Source organism: Perognathus longimembris, chromosome 5 (genome assembly GCF_023159225.1).
Source record: "Perognathus longimembris pacificus isolate PPM17 chromosome 5, ASM2315922v1, whole genome shotgun sequence".
Classification (NCBI taxonomy): Eukaryota; Metazoa; Chordata; class Mammalia; order Rodentia; family Heteromyidae; genus Perognathus; species Perognathus longimembris.
In genome coordinates this window covers 51183105-51204411 of record NC_063165.1, presented here as the reverse complement: position 1 = coordinate 51204411, position 21307 = coordinate 51183105, and the positions used below count along the sequence as shown (strand labels likewise).

The following is a 21307-nucleotide window of genomic DNA, read 5'->3' as shown; positions in this document are numbered from 1 at the left end:
ATTGTTTACTTCCTGTACGCTTAGGTGTCCCAATATATGGAAGAATCCCTTCCTGGGTCTGTGATTCCCTGGAGTAGCAGCCTGAGTGTCCCAGAGCCCCTGAGTGGGGCAGGAAGGACATGATGGCTGCTGCCAGTGGACATATTGGGAACAGTGGATAAGAATTTGAGGAGAATGGAGTCTGTTTCAAAGCTCTGGCTATCTACCCATTTTGCTTGGTCAGACATTATAGGATGTATTTTCTCCATCTCCTTACATTTTTAAGTGTAAAGTTGAATCTATTCTGTTAATCACTCAGAACACGATTGGAGTCATTGCCAGAGATTTACAGAAGACAAAACTCTCAGATGATTTACTAATGCATATGCACTTTCGTTGTTGTTGCTCATGGAGCTTAGGGCCTGGCCCCTGAGCGTCTTTTGCTCAAGGCTAGGGCTCTACCACTTTGAGCCACAGTGACACTTCCAGTTTTTGAGTGATTAATTGTAGATAAGAGTCTCGTGAGGAGTTTTCTACCTGGCTTCAAACCATGATACTTATATCTCAGCCTCCTGAGTAGCTAGGATTATAGGCATGAGCTGTGGCACCCAGCTTACATGCACATTCTGTTCTCAGTTGGAGTCACTTCTCTGTTTTTATCCTAAAAGTAGTTATTATCACCAGAAGCAATTGTTAACATTAACATTAAATGTGCCTTGTAGGACATTAGAAATTTACCAATATATTCAAGTTTAAATAGTAGCAACATGGCCATTGGCCAAATTAGACACTACTTTTGCTATTTGGGGCTTGGATACTTAGTGCCTTATGCTAGTAACATAAGACATTCCCTTCCCCCTCCCCCAGTCCTGGGGCTTGAACTCTGGGGCTGGGTGCTGTCTCTGAGCCTCTTTTTGCTCAAGGTGAGCACTCTACCATTTGAGCCACAGTGCCATTTCTGGCTTTTTTGAGTAATATGTTAGAGATAAGAGTCTCATGGAGTTTCCTGCCTGGCCTGGCTTCGAATCACTATTCTCAGAGATCCACAGATCTCAGCCTCCTGACTGGCTAGGATTACAGGTGTGAGCCACCATGCCCAGCAACTTAAGACTTTTATGGGGGAAAATAAATTTCAAAATTGAGACAATTCTATCCATTTGATTTTCTGGAGAGTTGGGAGTAGTTGACCACAGCTGTTGAATTGTTGCCTAAACACCTGCATTCATTTGCCTAGAAGTGGATGCATGATTGATTGAATGAAGATCAATGATGCTGGTTGAGATAGATTTAGTTACTGTCATTGCACTGGGTGGGCAACAGTCTCTTTGGAGTGCTATGAACTACCTGACAGCACTAAATTCCCTTCCTTCTTGCAGGCCAGCGGCGGCTTTGGGAGGCTGTGAAAAGGAGGAAGGCCATGTACAAACGCAAGTCCTGGATGAGCAAGGTGGGGGAAGGAAGAGGGTGTGTGTGTGTGTGTGTGTGTGTGTGTGTGTGTGTGTGTGTGTGTGTGTGGGGGAAGGAAGAGGTGTGTGTGTGTGTACATGCCCTGAAGGCCTCCTGCTGCTGGCAGTCCTAGGAACCGTCCCCCACTTCCCAACAGGTATCATCTCATAGTGTTCCTTTGCACTTTGTATAGATTTACCTCCTCCAGGGTCTTATCAGGCAGGGCACTTGTGCTGCTGCCCAGCTAAGTGTCTTGTCTCTGCCAGAGACAAACACGTGAGCAGCCTGTGTGCAATGAGGTCTTTACGGCTGCTGTTGGCGTATGGGGAATGGGGGCCCGTTGACAAGGGGGCCTTCCTTAGTGTTGGGCCAGTGTCCAGGGTGAGGTGGTGGAGACTGTCTGGACTTCTTTGACTTGCATCCTCCCTTCCCCCACTCTCTTTAGTCTCTAGGTTTCTCTGGTCATCTGGCCTGGCTGACAGCTTCCTTCCTCAGAGCCTGCCCCTATCACCTTGTCCAAATTTGGGTCTGTGGTGTAGAGAGTCCCTGGTCTGACTCAGTGGAACTTTGCCCATTGTCTGGAAGACAATGGGAGAGGAAGTGAGCCAGCCAGAGCCTCCCCACTTCTGGCCTCAGGGTGGGGTGGGCTGGGGTGGAGGGTGAGTAGGGCAGCACAGCTGGACTGGAATTGGGCAGTAGAGATTTCCTGGATTCAATCTGGCCTAGGGGATGTCTCTTGGGATCCTATGGCCTTTTCTGGGGACATAGTTCTGGCCCCTAGCCCAGGTTTTAGGGAGAGATGAGTGTGTTGAGCCTGTGAAGTCAGGTGAGAGGAGCAGTATGTGAGTGGCATCTTCCACCGGCTCGCAGTGGGTCTCTGAGTGGCCAGTGACCCTCTCTAAACCTTAATCATTTCTCCAGTAAAAGGTGCTAGTGCTTACCTGGCAGGGTTGTGGAAATAGTGGCTGTGAAAGGCCTTGTGAGGTGAATATTGGTTGCAAACACGAGGCGTTCCAGTTACTTGTTAGAAGGAAGGAGCAGAAGCCAAGAAGCTGTTCTTGGGCTGAGATACCATATCCCCTTGTGCATACAGATAAGGCTCAGCTAGCTTCTAGAGAGACTTTGGGGGTGGGTATAGGGGTCTAGTCTGCAGCTAGAGCTTTGGTGCCCTAGTAGAGGTGACCAGATCACTGCTGTGGCCAGTTCTGCAGTTCCTGGTTCCCTTTTTCCTACTCTTTGACTTTTGGTCCCCTCCTTCAGCTCAGGCCTTAGAAACTCCTCTAGTCTTCCTTCTTTCTCAGCCCTCAGCTCTAGGCGCCCCTCCAGAAACCCAGCTGTCTTTCCAGGCCCTTTTCCAGCAAGGACTAGCTTTATTGTAACACACACACACACACATACACACACACACACACACACACTTCAACCTCAGACTAAAATTATCCTTTCCCCTGGGCAGGATGAAGGGCAGCCGACTCCCTGGGGAGGGTAGAGACAGACAGCGCCAAATGGTTAAAACCAGAGAAGGGGCCAGGGCTAAAAATGGACAGGAAGGTGTTTGTGAAGGGCCCCTCAGTCTCTTGCTCCACCTTTGCGGGTTAGGGGCAGGAGTCTGTGCTGGACCTCGGGTGTGGGAAGGGAAGGGTGGGATGGAGGATGGGAAGGAGATTCAGACAGGGGGTAGGGTGGCTGGTTTACCTAGAGGGTTTTGCCTGGGTTGGTCCCTGTAGCTGAGTATGAGGCCACCGCAGCCACAGGCTGTCTTGTTTCTGACACCAACATGAGGCCATTCTGAGGCTGTGGTTCCTGGCTGGAGTGAGCACTGGAAGAAGTGTGAGCTTCTCACCAGACCATTCTCTGGCCCTTTGGCAAAGTTGGGACTTACATGAGCCCAGCTGAGGACCACCAGGCAGACCCAGTAGGGTGTAGGGTGGGACTGGACTGAGGGACTGGCTCTGGAGCCCTGGGTTCCATCTGGCTCCTGGCTGCCTTCAAACAGGTATTCAGTGGAAAGCGGCTGGAGGCTGAGTTTCCCCCTCATCACTCCCAGAGCACTTTCCAGAAGCCTCTGCCCACAGCTGGTGGCCCAGCAGGTGAGGGGGCCCTGCAGAGCCTCACCTGCCTCATCGGGGAGAAGGACCTGCGCCTCCTGGAGAAGTTGGGGGATGGCTCCTTTGGTGTGGTGCGCAGGGGCGAATGGGACGCTCCTGCAGGGAAGACGGTAAGCACCATGGCTTAGGGGCAGTCACTGGGGAGGCAGGGTGAATCCTGAGAGTGGTAGAGGCTCATCTCCCCCTGGTCTGGGGGCAGGGTTGCAAAGTTGCTTACCCTGGAGTCCATGTTCAGGCTTAACTAAGCACATTTGGGGTTTGGGTTTTTTTTTTTTGCTTTTAATTAAAAAATAATTTACTATAAAAACTTGGATACCATTTGGAAAGTAACTGCCTCCAGTCCTACTACTTGGGTAAAGCAGAGTTAGCACTTCTGCCCTTCCCCACCAGGGATTTTGTTAGGAAACAAACTTTGGATATAATTTTTGGGTTTTGTTTGCGTGTTTGTTTTTTGGTGCTGATCCTGGGCTTGAACTCAGGGCCTGGTCACTTACTGTACCTGAGCTTTTTGTGCTTGGGGCTAGTGCTCTAACACTTGACCCACTTAAAAGCTCCACTTAAAGCTTTTTGATTAATTGGAGTTCAGAGTCTCACAGACTTTCCTGCCCAGGCTAGCTTTGAGCTATGATCCTCAGATCTCAGACTCCTAAGTAGCTAGGATTACAGGCACAAGCCATCAGTGCCTAGCTAGGGATGACATTTTTAATCTTAGTCTTACCCTTTTCCTTTGGTATTACATTTTTTTTTTTGGCCAGTCCTGGGCCTTGGACTCAGGGCCTGAGCACTGTCCCTGGCTTCTTCCCGCTCAAGGCTAGCACTCTGCCACGTGAGCCACAGCGCCGCTTCTGGCCGTTTTTTCTGTATATGTGGTGCTGGGGAATCGAACCTAGGGCCTCGTGTATCCGAGGCAGGCACTCTTGCCACTAGGCTATATCCCCAGCCTGGTATTACATTTTTTTAAAAAACTTCCTTCGGGGCTGGGGATATGGCCTAGAGGCAAGAGTGCTTGCCTTGTATACATTAAGCCCTGGGTTCAATTCCCCAGCACCACATATACAGAAAACGGCCGGAAGTGGCGCTGTGGCTCAAGTGGCAGAGTGCTAGCCTTGAGCAAAAAAGAAGCCAGGGACAGTGCTCTGGCCCTGAGTCCAAGCCCCAGGACTGGCCAAAACAAAACAAAACAAAAACAAAAACTTCCTTTGGGGCTGACATATATAACTTATGGGACACAATTAAGTGACTTTTTATATGTTCATAGACCTGGGCCAACACTTCATATACATTCATAGTGAGGCCAGCAGCCTCAGACTCCCTCAGGCCCCTGCCAAATATAAGGCAAGGATGTTTGAGCCAAATTGGAAGGAGGAGCCAGTAGGCTCAGTGTTGGAGACCAGGCAAGTCCTTCCTTGACCCCTAGCAAATCTTACTTGTGGCAGGTGAGTGTGGCCGTGAAGTGCCTGAAGCCTGATGTGCTGAGCCAGCCAGAGGCCATGGATGACTTTATCCGGGAGGTCAATGCCATGCATTCACTTGACCACAGAAATCTTATTCGTCTCTACGGGGTGGTGCTCACACCACCCATGAAGATGGTGAGTGTGATGGGGAGGCAGGGAGCAACCTGAAGGTCTACCTCTCTTGCTTGTGCTATGGTTACTGTCTCCATTCTGATGAAGGTCAGACACCCTCCCTCCCCCGCCAAGTCCTGCTGTGGTCCCCACTTCATTTGGCAGAGGGGCTGGCCCTGAGTACATTTTTTGAATTCTAACTTGAACCTTTTGGGCTGCTTCTCTGGTGCTTTTAGCTTTCCACATTGCCTGGGCAGCCTTAGGCTTCTTGGAGGTTCCCAGAGAATAGCTCAGGAAATGAATTAGGTATGGCTGTGGCAGACCTTCAGGAAGGGATGGAACCCTTTCTAAGAGTGGTAGGATTCATGTCTACTTCTCCTGCCTTCTCTATGGCCTCAGGTGACAGAGCTGGCACCTCTAGGATCCTTGTTGGACCGTCTACGTAAGCACCAGGGTCACTTCCTCCTTGGGACTCTGAGCCGCTATGCTGTGCAAGTGGCTGAGGGCATGGGTTACCTGGAGTCCAAGCGCTTTATTCACCGTGACCTGGCCGCTCGAAATCTGCTGTTGGCTACACGTGACTTGGTCAAGATTGGAGACTTTGGCCTGATGCGAGCTCTACCCCAGAACGATGATCACTATGTCATGCAGGAACATCGCAAGGTGCCCTTTGCCTGGTGAGAGGCAGATGTTGCAGGTCCATAGGGTCTGTGGATGTTAAAGGCCCATCCTGGTCCTTGTAGACCTAGGTTCCAAGTTTCTGGTGTCTTCTGTTCCCACTACAGACAGCTCTTACCTCTCTCTCTGGGCCTGTCCTTACCTGTTATGAACCTAGGGTACCTTTCTTGTGCACTCATTTGTCCCCTTACATATCCAGGAAATCGCAAAGGAGGCTACTAGAAGATACATGCATAAATACTGTGGAGACTCCAAAGGGAGTCCCTTCTAACTAGGACGTTAAGTCTTCCTGGACATTGTACTCAGAACCTGGCTTCTGGAATTGAAACCCCTTTGTACAACTACTTAATGAAAATGAATACATCTAATAAAAGAAAACTTTACCTTGAGGGGGGGGGGGAGCCTTTCTGGAAGACTCAATACTAAACTCCAAAAGTATCAGGAGAGTAGCAAAGCCAGACTGCAATTAGTGTTTTCTAGGTAAAGTTAGTGGCAGGCAGGGCCCACATACTGTATTGGTTCCTGTACTGAGATTATGTGGCTGCCGGTGTCAGGGATCTTTGATCCATCCTTATCTAAGGTTCACATGCACACTGACTGATAACTCTGTGTCCTAAGTGACCACATGGCCTGATTATACCTGTTGTCCCAGAGTAGTTATAGTGTGTCTTTTGTATCCAAGTACCCTGGTTTGGGTGGTAATGACAAGGTCACTTTTCTTTTTCTTTAAAAAAAGTTTTTGTCACTATAAAGGTAATGTCTAGAACACTTTTATTTACATATTTATTTATTATAGCCTCTGAAACAACCCTGTGGAGTGCACAGGTTATTGTTCCCATTTCACAGATGGGGAGAATGTGGCTTAGGGATCTTGAGTGACTGGCCTGAGCCAGTCCCTTTTGAGTGGCATGATTGCATCCAGGATACTTGCTCCTTGCTCTGCACTCAACCCACCTTGGGTAGACCCTTTCTAGCATTACTGAGTTAATGTTTCTTCCTTCACTCAGGTGGAAAACCCATAGCAAGTGTGGGTAGGTTTAGGGAACTAGTGTGACCATTCCCTCATATTTTGGTTCTTTCCCAGGCCCTGTCTGAAATTCCCACCCCACACCTTTCTGCTGAAATGACCCAAATCTGGAATTGTTGTCCTCATACCAGATAGAGAATAGTCCACTATCTCTTCTGTCCGGAAGCCTCCTGATCTTCCTCTTCCTGCTCTTTGGCTGAGAAACTCCTCCTTCCTCTTCCCATCCCAGCTGCATAAGGGACCTGAGCATAGATGATATTCTGCAAGGCTGTGCACCATGTAGTCAAGAAGTCTTGTCCCTCTCTGTGTACTCATGCATGGCCCTCAGTAGTGCCTGGCGAGTGGGGCAACAGTAAATGCTCATTGAATGAGTATATCCACTGGGGGCTAAAGCAGGTGGGAGGCCTTTGAGAGGCCTACTCTGACTCTTGCCTCTGCTAGGTGTGCCCCTGAAAGCCTGAAGACACGGACCTTTTCCCATGCCAGCGATACCTGGATGTTTGGGGTCACATTGTGGGAGATGTTCACCTATGGCCAAGAGCCCTGGATTGGCCTTAATGGCAGCCAGGTGAGTAAGCTGGGGATGTATTGCGTGTGGGGTGGGTGAGGACAATTCCATCCCTGGCTCCCAAGCTGGCCTCATGTGAGCTTACTTTCATCTGATGGGAGCTGAGTAAAGAGAGGTCACCCCAGTGAGTCAGGGGTCCTGACTCTGCCTGTCCATGGGTTGCCTACTTGTTCTGCGGCCCCATGTGTGGCAAATAGAGAGTCCAAAGAGCTGAAAGTGAGACCCTCCCCAGGAGCAGATCTTTTCTTTGGAGGACATGCATGCAGTGAGCTGCCCAGTTGCAAGATGGCTAGAAAAAAAGTAGTTGTTGAACTGTAACTGCACTTCCCCATGGCAGATTCTGCATAAGATTGATAAAGAGGGGGAGCGCCTGCCTCGGCCTGAAGACTGCCCTCAGGACATCTACAACGTCATGGTCCAGTGCTGGGCTCACAAGCCAGAGGACAGACCCACATTTGTGGCCCTGCGGGACTTCTTGCTGGAGGTGAGAGGCAGGACTGCCCACAGGAGCTGGGGAGAAGCCAGGGGCCACCCGAGGCCCTGAGGTGTAGTCCTGGAAGGTCAGTGACTTGTTCCTGCCCTCAGGCCCAGCCCACCGACATGCGTGCCCTTCAGGACTTTGAGGAACCAGACAAGCTGCACATCCAGATGAATGATGTCATCACCGTCATTGAGGGAAGGTAGGGCTTGGCCCTGCACTTGGACCCCTAGAAGGGCACAGGTTACAGGAATGCCCATGAGCAGAGATTTCTTCTACCTGTAGGATTCCCATGGTAGCCCACAAGCTGCCATGGGAGGGACCAGCATCATCAGGGTGAGGGGTGACAGGCTTCAGTCAGGCTCCTGAGAGCCTGCCCCAGTGTGTGTTGGCAGGGCGGGGACGGGGTGGGGGGAGGGAGGTGGCGGGATTTCCCTGCCTGACTCATCTCTTACCTTCTCCCTCCCCGGGCTTCAGGCTGCCCCTGTGCTGAAGAGCAGGCAGATGCCCAGCCTAGCTTTGAGACTGCAGAAAACACTAGAAGTCCTGAGCATTCCTCTTCTTACCTCCCTTCCCTCTCCCCCTCTCCTTTCAACTCCTTCAGTATAGGAACTCTTGGCTACCTTTTGGGTACCTTTGAGAACCCCAAAGCAGCCTGCCTGCTCAGGTCCATCTTGTCAGAGTTCCATGTTTCCTGCTGAGCCTTACACCCATCTCCCAGGGCTTCGAGTCTTGAGCCTCATCTTTTGTAGGCTGCTCACTATCATCCTTTCTTCCCAGTCCCTCCTGGTAAGGACTTCTGTCGTTCTGACTTGATTGGAAATGCATGTCTTAGCTCAAAGCAGCGCCTCCGAAGTCACCTTCCTGCAATACACTCATAGTACCTGCCTTAAGCCCTCCCCTCTGCTGGCTCTACTTCCTACCTCCAGTGCCCAGGGAGTTAGAGGAACTGGTTGGGGCAGGATAACTGGAGATGCCTTTGGGGCAAGGGGTAAGTGTTACCACCAGGAAGAAAAGTGAGGCAGAGGGAATTCCCTGTACCTCCCCTCCTCTGACTCAGAACCAGGCTGTGATGTCTGTGAGGATATTGAGTTATGTGTTGTGCCCCCCTGGATGCTGGTGAGTGGGGCTAGCCTCTGAATCATTGGTTGAATAGGCCCTGGAAGCTGAGTGGGTACAACTCGCCAGCACCTACTATGACACTTGCTGGTATATCCCAGACAAGGGCTTCCTTGCATTTGGGCCTAATGAGAAAGGGACAGGAGTGGCATTCTAGCAGGTTGCAGAGGATGAGTATGCTTGGGAAGTCGGTGGTGGTTGAAGAACATAAGAACTAGTAGAAGGGACCTGGGGAAAAGAAAGAATAGCCTGTGTAGGTTTGTATTGGAGGGGCTACGAAAGGGGCTGGAGCCACGGTGCAGATCTCTGGGGAACAGTCTGGATAAAGGCAGGTTAAGGATAGCAGCTCCTCTGCAGGTACCCAGCAGATCCTTAAGCCAGAAGTCTGAGCCTGTAGCCATTCCTGCCTTCTGAGCCAGGGTGCCTCAGACCTAACCAGCTCACTTGTGCTCCTGTAGCCTTAGGTCCTTACCAGCCCCCCTCTCCTGCTCTCAAGGGAGCCTGCGTTCCTTAGAGGTGTCTCAGGAGCTTCTTTGTCTCTGGCATCCTGGGTCACTAGGAGCAAAGCAGGCTCCAGAAGGTGCCAGGGGAATAGTTCTTCCTGGGAGGCAGTCGTGGGTGTACCCTGTCCCGCCCTTCCGCCATAGGCGCTGGTTGGCCCCAGCTGCTGCTTCTGCCACTGGCCGTTGCTGCCAATGGTTTGGCTCACAGGGCTCCTCCTCCACCTCGTCTGTCCTCTGTCCCTGGAGCTGCTCAGAAGGTGGGAGGTAAGGGGAAGGAGGCCACAACAGCCGGTAAGGCTTCAGGAGTGGGCCTGTGTGTCGGTGGTACCAGTGCTTTCCTCTGCCTTCTCAGTCCCCAGATAGCTCTGTTTGTTTGGCTCAGTCTGTCTCCATGTCTCCGGGTGATAGGACTCTATTCTTGAGTGTTTGGGTCTGAGTTTGTCCTTGGGGGTATCTTTCTCTGGCTCTTGGCTTTTCTCCTTATCTGTGCTCGTTTCTTGGTTGTTCCTTCATGCTGAAGGGGTCTTTGGTATGTTTCCTAGACTACAGCCTGGGCAGCCACTTGTCCCCAGCTCTGACTGGCTCTGTAGGCCCAGTACTGCTCAGAGAACCAGGCAAGGGGTAGAGAAAAGGCATCTGGCTATTTATGAGCTAAGCTGAGGATGCCCTGTCCACATTCAGGGGGACAAATGACAATTAGTCTTTCCTAAAGGGCCTTATTTGTACGGAGGTGGGGCGAGCTGCCTTTTTGTGGGGTTTTTGTTGTTGTTTTTGTAGAAGTGGTATGGGGGCGGGCAGAGTTTTAAATCCCTTTACAAATTCTTGAACTTGCTGGGCCTTGGAACCTCTGTTTTCTGTTGCAGCTGGAGAGGCAGGTACCAGGTATCTGGGCTATCCTTCAAGCTAGGACACAGAGATGGGGCTTGGTAGGGGTTGTGTGTTCTTAGCCAGATGTTTAGGTTCAGCATCACTGTTCAGCCATTTTTGCATTACATTAGTGAGGGCAGGAACCAAGTACAGCCTTAGGAGCAATTGTAAGCCTAGGTACCCTTTTCTGTTCTCTATTCCAGGGCCTTTGCCAGCAGTCGTAAGAACAGCAGAAAGTAGGAAGTTCTTACTGGAAGTTCTAGGCGCTCTTCTTACTCATCTAGAGCCTCCTTGTTCTTCTTGTCTTTTGTCACTGATGGCCTGCTGTTGCATGGCAAGGAGGCGGTATGGCTGGAGCAGGAGCAGGCTTGTGGAAGGCCCTCTGGATTGCTGGCTTCTCAGTCTCACTGAGCCTAGGGGGCATATGTGGGCAGTGAGACAGAGCGTTGGCCATCTTGGAATGTCTGCTTGAGTCTTGCTCAGGAAGACTGCTGTCTTAGTGTGGCTGGCTATATGCTCTAGCTACATGTTTTTGAAGTATCTTCAGGACTCCCAGTGGCTGGTGTTCTGCTTGGGACGTACCTGCTCTAAGGGCAGGTATGTTTTACTCTCAGAAGTAGTCCCAAGGAGGCATTTGTGTGAGGAACTGAACTGTGGTTGGGAAGAGGAAAGGGCAGACCACTCATAGAGTGACGGGAGCCGCCAAGAAGCCCGTGGCGTTGAAGGTGAGCAGCAGCAGGGTCCATGGTGCCAAGAGGACATTACTGCCCCATGGCTTTTATGAACAGCTCTGTGCAGGGAGGACCTTTTTCTCTTCCTTCTTGGAATAGCTCTGCTATTTTTGGATAGATCTTGTCCTGTCTTGGGGTATTATACTCTCTTCTTCCTTCCTTCCCTGCCCTTCCCTCCCTGAAGGCAGGGAGTAATGACAGGGTTTCTGTGTCTGGTGGTGGGCTGGGCCTGTTTACCAAGAGGCAACTATGGGAACCCTGTCCTGTCCCTCATGACCCCAGGGGCTGCTGCACTCATGGGGTTTCACTGTTGGTCTCTGAGATAGTCCGCTACCCCAGCTAGGCCTTAACACCTTCTGAGATGGTAGATCTAGTGGCTCAGATGTGACCTTGTCCTCTGTCCCCGCCAGGCGCTCTGACTGGCTGCATTTTGGAGGAGGCTCTTCTGTATGGTTCTGGCTCTGGTACAGATAAAAGTGAGGAAGAGGGCTGGGGATATGGCCTAGTGGCAAGAGAGCTTGCCTCGTATACATGAGGCCCTGGGTTCGATTCCCCAGCACCACATATACAGAAAGCGGCCAGAAGTAGCGCTGTGGCTCAAGTGGCAGAGTGCTAGCCTTGAGTAAAAGGAAACCAGGGACAGTGCTCAGGCCCTGAGTCCAAGGCCCAGGACTGGCCAAAAAAAAAAAAGGGGGGGGGGAGGAAGAGGAGGCGATGTTGAGGGCAGGCAGCTTGGCGCCACACATGCATAGCAGCATGAGACTGTCGCCATGTATGCCTTAGCCCACACTGCCCACACTGTCAGGTAAAGCAGGTGCAGGAGCCTTCTTATAGCCTGTCAGAACTCTAAGTGAGGCATGTGGAGTATCCAGAAGACAGTTCTGTCCTTCCTATCTGCTCTGGTCTTTGCTTACTGCCTGGGCCTAGATCATAAGTTAGATTGTGTCAGCAAAGGGTTTTTGTCTGTAGTCAGAGTACAGGGTTGAAAGATCCACAGTCAAGACTCACTAGGAACTCTGAATTCCCTTCTGCACTCCTTATGGTGGTCCTGAGATGGCACAGTGGCAATGGCTGCGGTTCTGCAGTCCTGCTCTGTGGAGCATTGGGAGGTGCCTCCACACACTTAAAGGTCCACGTGGAGGACTGGACTGAAACGGGAAGGTTTGGCCCCAAGCCTAGCACTAAAGCCCATGGTGCTTCCTTTATCTCCTGCATTCCTTACTACTCCTAGAACCTGGTTGAAGAGTAAATCTGGTGGCCAGAAGAGGCCCAGCTCCAGGCCTGCCAGGGGAGGAAGGAGGGAGGGGAGGCAAGATGGTGTTGAGAGAAGGGTGCTGATTCTGCAGAGGTAATGACTAGTTAGAACCCTGAGTCTGCTGTGATCCTTCTGACAAGACATGTCACTTGTTGGGACGTGTTTCCTTATTTGTAAGCTACAGGGAAAGTTGTCTGACCCACCTGGGGAGCTTAGGATAAGGCTTGTGAGCAAACAGCCAGGCCCCGTTCAGGGAGTGGCAAGGTCTCATGGAGGTACTGATGGGGATTGGAGGATCCTGACTGCTGGAGACCTTACCCTCCATACCTCTCTTCTGCCATGAGGACCAGGTTAAGGAGATCGTGGTCTGAGAAGGGTCTCACTCCCAGGGCCCCTCCTAGACCTGGTGTTTATTATGTTCTCTCTGTCGAGTAGAGCTGAGAACTATTGGTGGCGTGGGCAGAACACACGGACACTGTGTGTGGGGCCCTTCCCTCGCAATGTGGTGACCTCTGTGGCGGGCCTGTCAGCCCACGACATCAGCCAGCCCCTACAGAACAGCTTTATCCACACGGGACATGGTGACAGCGACCCCCGCCACTGCTGGGGCTTCCCCGACAGGATTGATGAGTGAGTATGCAGAGGCACTGACCTAACTGAACCCTTCCAGAGCCACACACAAGTTCCTGCCGCTCCTCATCTCTGTCTCTACCTCCAGCCCTGGAACCCACTTTTCATCTCCCCACTCCCCGATCCTGGCCTCACTCCTAGGAAGTTCTGGAACCCTAGAACCTAGTCTGTAAAATGGGCCTGGACCAGTGTATCCACTGAGTAGGTTAAAGTTCTCGGTGTACTTGAGTTAGAAAGTGCTGCTCAAGCCAGGCCTTGATGGCTCATGCCTGCAATCCTAGCTACTTAGGAGGCAGAGATCTGAGGATTGCAGTTTGAAGCCAGTCTGGGCAGGAAAGCCCATGAGATTATTGCCTTCAATTAGCCACCAGAAAACTGGAAGTGGAGCTGTGGCTTAAAGTGGTAGAGTGCTACCTTTGAGCAGGGATAGCACTCAGGCCCTGGGTTCAAGCCCTGTGATCCACAAAAGCGCCACACGGGTTTTTCTGTGCTATCACCCCATTCTTTTCACTGTGATCATCTGCCTCGCTCAGTACTCTGGTGTGACACTGGGGGCCGCGCTGGGTTAATAATGCTGGGAAGCCTGCACTGCAGGCAGGCTCTGCAGAGAGGAGCGGCAGATTGTGGTGATGCTTTGCTCGGATTAGATCTGTGGGAGTACGAGGCATGAATAAGCAGAGTCACTTGCTGCATCTTCTCTCCCTTTTGCCCTCACCACATTTCTCTGGCTCTGCATGTGTTCATTTTTCTTAGCATTTTTCTGTTCCAGACGCCCACATGCTAGAATAGGATGTGGAGGCAGAGTGGGGCAGAGGTGTAGGTGCCAGTGAGCAGATCCTAAACTGAGAGCTGGCTGTCAAGGCCAGGCCGCTGTTAGAATAGCAAAGTCTGGACTGTCCTCCCTGTGCTTCCCCTGCCACAGCATGGGGCAGAGGGGCTCTGGGCCGTAGCTTTTCACTGTAGGAGAGATGACGGGTCATGAGGTTCCAAGGTAGACTCTTATTCTCTGCTTAAACGCCATCGGGGCTCCAGCCTTCACTGCTCCTGGCATGCTGGGAAAATGACTTGCATCTCAGTAGGAAGGCTTCAGCTGGTGGTCCCGGAGTCCCACAGATGTGAGCTTGTGGGATTGGGGAGCCCATGTGGAGGATGCACAAGTGGTATGGTCCTCCACTACTCCCAAGTTCCTCAGCAGAGTTCACTGTGCTTGGGAGGGGTTCACAGTCTGTTTCAAGTGAAGGGTAAGGTCACTGGAGGGTATTTCTAGGTGCCCCACCTGCCCTAAGGAAGCCCCTGGAGAGCTCTCCTGCCAGATCCCTACCTTCTGTGCCCCATACACCAAAACGCCAGGCTGTTGGAAGATTTAGCCTGGGTCCCTTGCCTCCCACAGACCAGGTGAGGGCCTGTGAGAGCTGGAGCAAGAGAATGCAGGCCCCTCCAGGAGGCTGGCACCCTCTGCCCTACTCCTGGCATGCTGTGGCCAGCCCAGCCCCATTCTTCCGGGCTTTAATCAGCTTCAATGACTAAGCCCCAGATACTAACAGTTGGCACAGGGGCTAGAGTGAGTGGGGAGCAGGGCAGGCGGCCCAGCTTATCTTCACCTCCTGCAGTTCAGCAGAGGGTGCCTCCTGCGTAGCCTGCTAGGGGCCAAGAGCCTGGAGGCTTCCTAGCAGGGTCTGCAGGGCTGAGGAGAGTGGGCAAGCAAATGGGTGCCTCACATGGGTTGAGTGTTAAAGGGGTTGCTGGGGATAAGCTTTGTGCTTGTTGGGTGTAGTTGGAGACGCCCTCAAGTCCTAGGCTTTTCAGCTTGGGGTCAGATGTCCTTTCCTTGCACTTGCTTGCGATAGCCTGGTTACTGTTCAGAGAAGCACAGAGGAATCAGATCTCATAGCTAGGGAGTCAGAGCCTGGTCTGGTCCCCTGCACGTGCTCAGGATTTCCTTTTCTACCTCCCCCCGGGGGGCGGGGGTGGGCTGAGTGTTTCTGCTATACGTTTCTCCCCTGCCCTGTTCCACCCTCTGACTTGGCTCTGTCCCGACAGGCTTTATCTGGGAAACCCTATGGACCCTCCTGACCTGCTGAGTGTGGAGCTGAGCACCTCCCGAGCCACCCAGCATCTCGGAAGAGTGAAAAGTAAGAGTGCTCCCACCCTTCCATGTCTCTGGTTCATTGGCTACCAGGATGGGGCAGTGCCTTCTTGGGCTACCCTGCGCCTGCTGTGCTGCTCTGGGGACAGCTAGGTCGGCGCAGCAGGTGGGACAGCTGTGTCTTTGGCTCCAGCTGGGCCTGGGGTGGGAGCAGAGGCAGCTGTATCCGCCGAGGAGGGCATCCTCGGGTTGGTCCTGCATTGTCCCCATCCACCTCAGCTTCCTCCTCCCTCCTTCCTCACCATCACGCTCAGATCCTGGCTTCCCTCACTTCCCCCTCATCCTGCTCTTCTCCCCTGAGCCAAACCACCCCACAGGCTGTATCCCAGCCAGGAGCCCCAGCCACCTCTGAGATCCTGCGCCTCTCATTCTGGAACACAGTTGTCCCCGTCCTGCCGCCCCATTGCCTCTCATTTGCAGTCGGAGTTTTACATTTGCTCACTCCTATTCACCTCTCTCTCCCTCTTTCTCTCTTTCTCTCTCTCTCCTTCTCTCCAAACTGCTGTCTGTCTGGCTCTGTCTCCCTCCCTTGTCCTCTATCTTGTTCTCTTACTCTCCTCCCCTCCTGTTCGCATGGCCTTTCCTGCAGGGGAACCTCCACCTCGCCCACCTCAGCCTGCCATCTTCACTCAGAGTAAGTGGGGTTGCTCAGGACGCTTTGGCCCCCGCTCCTGCCCTCTCTCTCCTCTATATTCTCCTCTCCTCCTGGAAGGTACAGAGCCCCCCGCTGTCTGACTGGGTGGGAGGGGAAGCGAGTGTGTGCTGTGAGCTTTTGCTACTGACCTTGCCCAGCATGCTTGCCTTCCCGCTCCCTCCTCAGAAGCCCGGGCTTCTAGAGCAGGTGGATGGCCCTAGTGCCCGCCTGGACCTTGATGTGCTGGGGCCTGGCCCTGCCTCACACCCCTTCGGGCCTGCAGAGGCTGTGGTTGGTCAGTAGTTCAGTTCTCCCTGAGGATCACTCCTGTCTCCCATGCCTGCACTAATGGTGGGCCACAACGGAGGTGGAGTGAGCTTACTAAACGGTCCAGGAGCAAGGGTTGGGGTCTCGTGCTGATGGAAGGAGCTTCAGAGACAGGCAGGAGTGGGAGATGGAGGCTGCAGCCTCCTCTGAGGACTTGGGGCCTTTAGTAGGTTCTGTCCTCTGGTTTAACTGGGGTCAGCTGTGCCCTGAGCGTTTTGGCAGCTTCAGGCTGACCTGTGGGGCTTTGGTAGTGGAGGGTTAGAGGGGGTTATTTACTTCCTTTCCCACACCCTGCTTCGCTTGGTCCCCCATTGCTGCCTCACGCTACTTCCCTCGTGGGGCCTCCTTTTTCATCACAGAACCCACCTATGACCCTGTGAGTGAAGACCAAGACCTGCTGTCCAGTGACTTCAAGAGGCTGGGCCTGCGCAAGACTGGCCTGCCCCGAGGGCTGTGGCTGGCAAAGCCCTCTGCCCGTGTGTCCGGCACCAAGGCAGGGCGAGGGGGCGGGGGCGAGGTGACACTCATCGACTTCGGTGAGGAGCCTGTGGTTCCGGTTCCACGGCCCTGCGCACCCTCCCTGGCACAGCTGGCCATGGATGCCTGCTCCCTGCTGGATAAGACACCACCTCAGAGCCCCACGCGCGTATTACCGCGACCCCTGCACCCCACACCTGTGGTGGATTGGGATGCGCGCCCTCTGCCTCCACCTCCTGCTTATGATGACGTGGCCCAAGATGAGGATGACTTTGAAGTCTGCTCCATCAATAGCACCCTGGTGGGCGCGGGGCTCCCTAATGGGCCCAGCCAGGGTGAGACCAATTACGCCTTTGTGCCTGAGCAGGCACCGCTACCCCCAGCCCTGGAGGACAACCTGTTCCTCCCGCCCCAGGGTGGGGGCAAGCCACCCGACTCAGCCCAGACCGCGGAGATTTTCCAGGCTCTGCAGCAGGAGTGTATGCGACAGCTGCAGGTCCCCACTGGCTCCCTGGCCCCATCACCCAGCCCGGGGACTGATGACAAGCCACAGGTGCCCCCCCGGGTGCCCATCCCCCCTCGGCCCACACGCCCACGTGTGGAGCTCTCTCCAGCCCCCGTGGGGGAGGAAGAGATGGGTCGGTGGCCTGGGCCTGCCTCTCCTCCCCGGGTACCTCCCCGGGAGCCCCTGTCCCCCCAAGGCTCCAGGACCCCCAGTCCCCTAGTGCCACCTGGCAGCTCCCCACTGCCATTCCGCCTCTCCAGCTCACCTGGGAAGACAATGCCCACCACGCAGAGCTTTGCCTCAGACCCCAAGTATGCCACACCCCAGGTGATCCAGGCTCCCGGCCCGCGCGCTGGCCCCTGCATCTTGCCCATTGTCCGAGATGGCAAGAAAGTCAGCAGCACCCACTACTATCTTCTGCCCGAGCGTCCTCCCTACCTGGAGCGCTACCAGCGTTTTCTGCGGGAGGCCCAGAGCCCTGAAGAACCAGCTGCCCTGCCTGTACCCTTGCTGCTACCCCCACCCAGCACCCCAGCCCCTGCTGCCCCCACCGCCACCGTGCGGCCAATGCCCCAGGCTGCCCCAGACCCAAAGGCCAACTTCTCCGCCAACAACAGCAACCTGGGGGCACGCCCACCAGCCCTGAGGGCCACTGCTCGGCTGCCACAGAGAGGCTGCCCTGGGGATGGCCCAGAGGCTGGACGGCCAGCAGACAAGGTCCAGATGGTGAGTGCCAGGCCTGCCTCGAGGTAAGGGGCAGGGGCCCCAGGGACCCAGAGGAATGGGCCCAAGTGGTGCTGATGGGTGGGTGTGCCCAGCTGCAGGCCATGGTGCATGGGGTGACCACAGAGGAGTGCCAGGCGGCCTTGCAGAGCCACGGCTGGAGCGTGCAGAGGGCTGCCCAGTATCTGAAGGTACCACCTCCTGCCCACTCTGGCATTCAAGGGCCCTGAGAATTGGTCTGGTGTTCCCAGCCCCACTCCCTGGCTCTGACTCTTCCGCCCTGGCCCATGCCCTTGGGTCACATGGCCTCGCCTTCTGCCCCTCAGGTGGAGCAGCTCTTTGGGCTAGGTCTACGGCCACGGGTGGAGTGCCACAAAGTGCTGGAAATGTTTGACTGGAACCTGGAGCAAGCCGGCTGCCACCTTCTGGGTTCCTGTGGCCCTGCCCACCACAAGTGAGTGAACCCTACTCTCCCAGGAGGGGCATCCCTAGCAATGACACCGTAGGAAAGCCCAGCATGCGTGTGGCCAGGGAGACACGGGCGGAAGAGAGTTGCTCCAAATTAAATTCATTTAGCCCTTTTTAGTCACTTGGTTTTCTAACGTGCTAACAAGTAAGAGGGGACTGGGGCTCCCGGTGGGCAGGGCTGCTTTCTCCAGCTCCGCATGGTGCTCGTGGAACCACACTGCAGGCCTGATAGCTTACCAAACACTCCTCACCCTTTTCTATCTAAAGGCAGAATTAAATTGCGAATGTCTGCTAAAAGTATTGTCTACCTCCCTAAAAACCCATCACTTCTTTCCTATAAAGCTTTCTATTATAAAACAAACTATGTAGAGCCCAAAGCTAATGCTCGTGATCTTGGCTGCTTGGGTAGTGTGGCGTCTGGAGGATCAAGGCCAGCCCAGGCAAAATGTTATTGAGATCTCCTCTCAGTCCATAGGCTGTGTGGGCATGGTGGTGCTTGCCTGTGATCCTAATTGTGAAGCTTTAAATAGGAAGGCCTTGGCTTGAGGCCAAGCCCAGCTGCAAAATAACTAAAGCAAAAACAGGCTGGGGGCATGGCTCAAATGGTAGAGCACCTGCTTGCCTGCGCACCAAGCATGAGACCCTGAGTTCAGACTGCCAGTGTGTATATACAGTGTATATGTGACCTAGCGCAGGGCCCTGCTCATCTGTAGTGTCACAATGAAGCGGATGTCACACAGCACCTATGGGACAGTCGTTGAGTGTCACATATTGCTCCCAGACATGAGTCTGGAGAAGCTTAAGCTTCATCATCCCTGGAATACACACTGGTGCTCTACCCTTCATTTCCGTGTATGAAAATAAAGAAAAGAAAAAGGACATTCCACGATACCTTACCACTCCGCAGGAAGTTCTGAAATCATTTCTGGGAACTCGTTTCCATCCCATTTGCACAGGGCCTCAACGGCGGCGCCCCCACCACGGTGGACGTTCCATAGCCTGGTTAAGCAGGGTGGGTGGACTTTCGGCTCTTCTCTGTCTTGCAGGCGCTGAGGTGTGTGCAGAGCAAAGGTCTGTCCTGAAGGAATCACTGGAGCCTGTCCTTGCGACATGGGTGGGGAGACGCTCCCACTCGGACCTGGAGGGCCTGCTGCTGCCCACTGCTCCCAGTAGACAGGGAGGCCATGGCAGCAGGGGGCTGGTGCCCCACCTTGCCCGTCTCACTCCCCAGCGCCATCCCCGCACACCCGGTTCCACCCTCAGTGTCCCAGCCAGCGAGTGGGGAGAGCCCCGGGAAGCAGACTGAGAGCCAGGTCACCGTGGCTGGGCTGTAGCTGGAGTGGCCCCCCGGCCGCCCAGGGGTGTCAGACTGAGCAGGAGCCAGGCTTGACCTGGACCAGGAGATGGTGTGGGCCACCCAGAATGGTGGGCCAGCACCCAGTGGGCCCTCCTCAGGGCTGGGCCCTTTCCTATGGCACTTACGGCAGGCAGTTGTGGTGACATGTAGCCTTGCCATGGACGTGTTAGGGGGCTTGGCTGTTCTTGATCTTGCTCCTGGAAATAGCCTGAAGTGGCTCGGGAAGCAGAGAGTGGGTGCCAGACTGTTTTCTGGCAGGGACCAGGGCCCAGGGCCCTAGGGTTGGAAGGAGACCAAGGAGGCAGCTGCCCTGGAAGGGACACACCAGCGCTTCCTGTTAGACCCCCCAACTCTTGTGCCATTCCATGTTTTCCCACCAGCCCATTGCCAGAGTCGCCCCTGCTATGGATATCTGCTTCTTCCAGAGAAATAAAGTTAGTTTCTATTTTATGTAACTTACTCCTGCCTGTCTGCTTCTTTGCCTGTGGGTCAGCTGCTTGAGGTCCTGAAGTGCCCAAGCCACTAAGGCCTGCCCAGGGCAGGTCCTGTAACGCCTCCTGTGGGCAGCAGGCAGAAGTGCAAGCCGGGCACCCCTGGGCTTCTCAGGGCTGCCTTGGCCTAGTCACTGGCGGACATGAGATCTGTGGTCTTGCTCCGCTGACTTCCGTGAGGCAGGACAGTGCAGCAGCCAGAAGCCTTCATAACAAGGAGGGCTTCGATGTGTGGAAACGTTCTAATTCTGTTCTTCTGAATAATGTACTCACATGGTTCAAAACTCAGAATTGAGTGTGTGCCCCACCCCAGCTGCGCACTTCCCTCCCCAGAGGCTGCTTCAGCCTTCCTTGTTTTTTGGTTGCTGTTTTTTTTTTTTAACTTGCAATGTTTTGAGGAACTCTGCAGTCATACTGGGAGAGACACCCCCTCCCCTATTCTTGTGTTCTTGTTCAGGGTTACATGGATGCCTGGGTTGCTGAAATTCTCTTACCCAGACTTCTGATGAGGGGATGTTTTGTTTGTTTCTCGTCCTTTGCAATTACAACCCTTGCTGTAATGAGCCGTGGCCACAGGCCGGTTCCCCCTGGCAAGTCTGAAGGATGAGCTGCTGGCAGTGGGCTTCCCGGGTCAAAGGGTGCGTGGGGTAATGGTGGGTGCTGCTGACCGGGCCTCAGCAGACAAGGTAAGTTGTCACGCCAAGAGTGTGGGAGAGCCAGACATGGGGTAGGGAACTTTATGATCTTCACCAGACTGGTAGAAAATGACATTCTAGAGTTTAAACTTGGCATATTTTCCTTTCCTGTCACAGTGAATAGATGAGCTCTCTGTATTTCCTATCAATTGCCTATTAGTAAAGCCCATTTTAAAAAGTGAGGTTATTAGGTTTTTGGGTTTTTTTTAATCGGTTTTTTAAAAATTGCTTTTGGAGCCGAACATAATATGGACATTTTTTAAAAAGGAATAAATCATAGTAAACTGATGGCTTGGACATATTAACTTTTCTGGCAGAAAAGTCCCAAGACTCCATTAACCAGCAAAATGTTGGGTGGTAGAGCACCAGCCAGGAATGCGAGGTCTTAAGTTTAAGCCCTGATATACGGAGACACAGGACACACGCTAGCAAAGCCAAATGAAGCCATGACTTCATACTTCCAGAAAGGAAAACAAAACATCTCCCAAATGCAACAAAACAAAGGCAAAACACAGAAGCCATTCAGAGTG

The 21307-nt window shown here is 53.5% G+C and overlaps 1 protein-coding gene across 23 annotated transcripts in view; it reads left to right on the top strand.

Moving 5' to 3' along the window:
- Positions 1-20050, top strand: part of Tnk2 (tyrosine kinase non receptor 2) — a 46853-nt gene extending 26803 nt beyond the window's left edge. For 5 of the 23 annotated variants that reach the window (XM_048346809.1, XM_048346823.1, XM_048346822.1 and 2 more), the window contains 14 exons: positions 1356-1426; positions 3422-3643; positions 4970-5122; positions 5498-5775; positions 7245-7371; positions 7709-7855; positions 7957-8051; positions 12760-12954; positions 14995-15086; positions 15690-15734; positions 16421-17769; positions 17862-17957; positions 18093-18220; positions 19281-20050. In XM_048346809.1, coding sequence (XP_048202766.1) covers positions 1356-1426; positions 3422-3643; positions 4970-5122; positions 5498-5775; positions 7245-7371; positions 7709-7855; positions 7957-8051; positions 12760-12954; positions 14995-15086; positions 15690-15734; positions 16421-17769; positions 17862-17957; positions 18093-18220; positions 19281-19287 — 3005 coding nt within the window. In that variant the 3' untranslated portion in view covers positions 19288-20050. Of the gene's footprint in view, positions 1-1355; positions 1427-3421; positions 3644-4969; positions 5123-5497; positions 5776-7244; positions 7372-7708; positions 7856-7956; positions 8052-12759; positions 12955-14994; positions 15087-15689; positions 15735-16420; positions 17770-17861; positions 17958-18092; positions 18225-19280 lie in introns of those variants that run through there. The other 18 variants (XM_048346810.1, XM_048346829.1, XM_048346813.1 and 15 more) reach the window with 10 other exon arrangements.
- The last annotated feature ends 1257 nt before the right edge of the window (positions 20051-21307 follow it).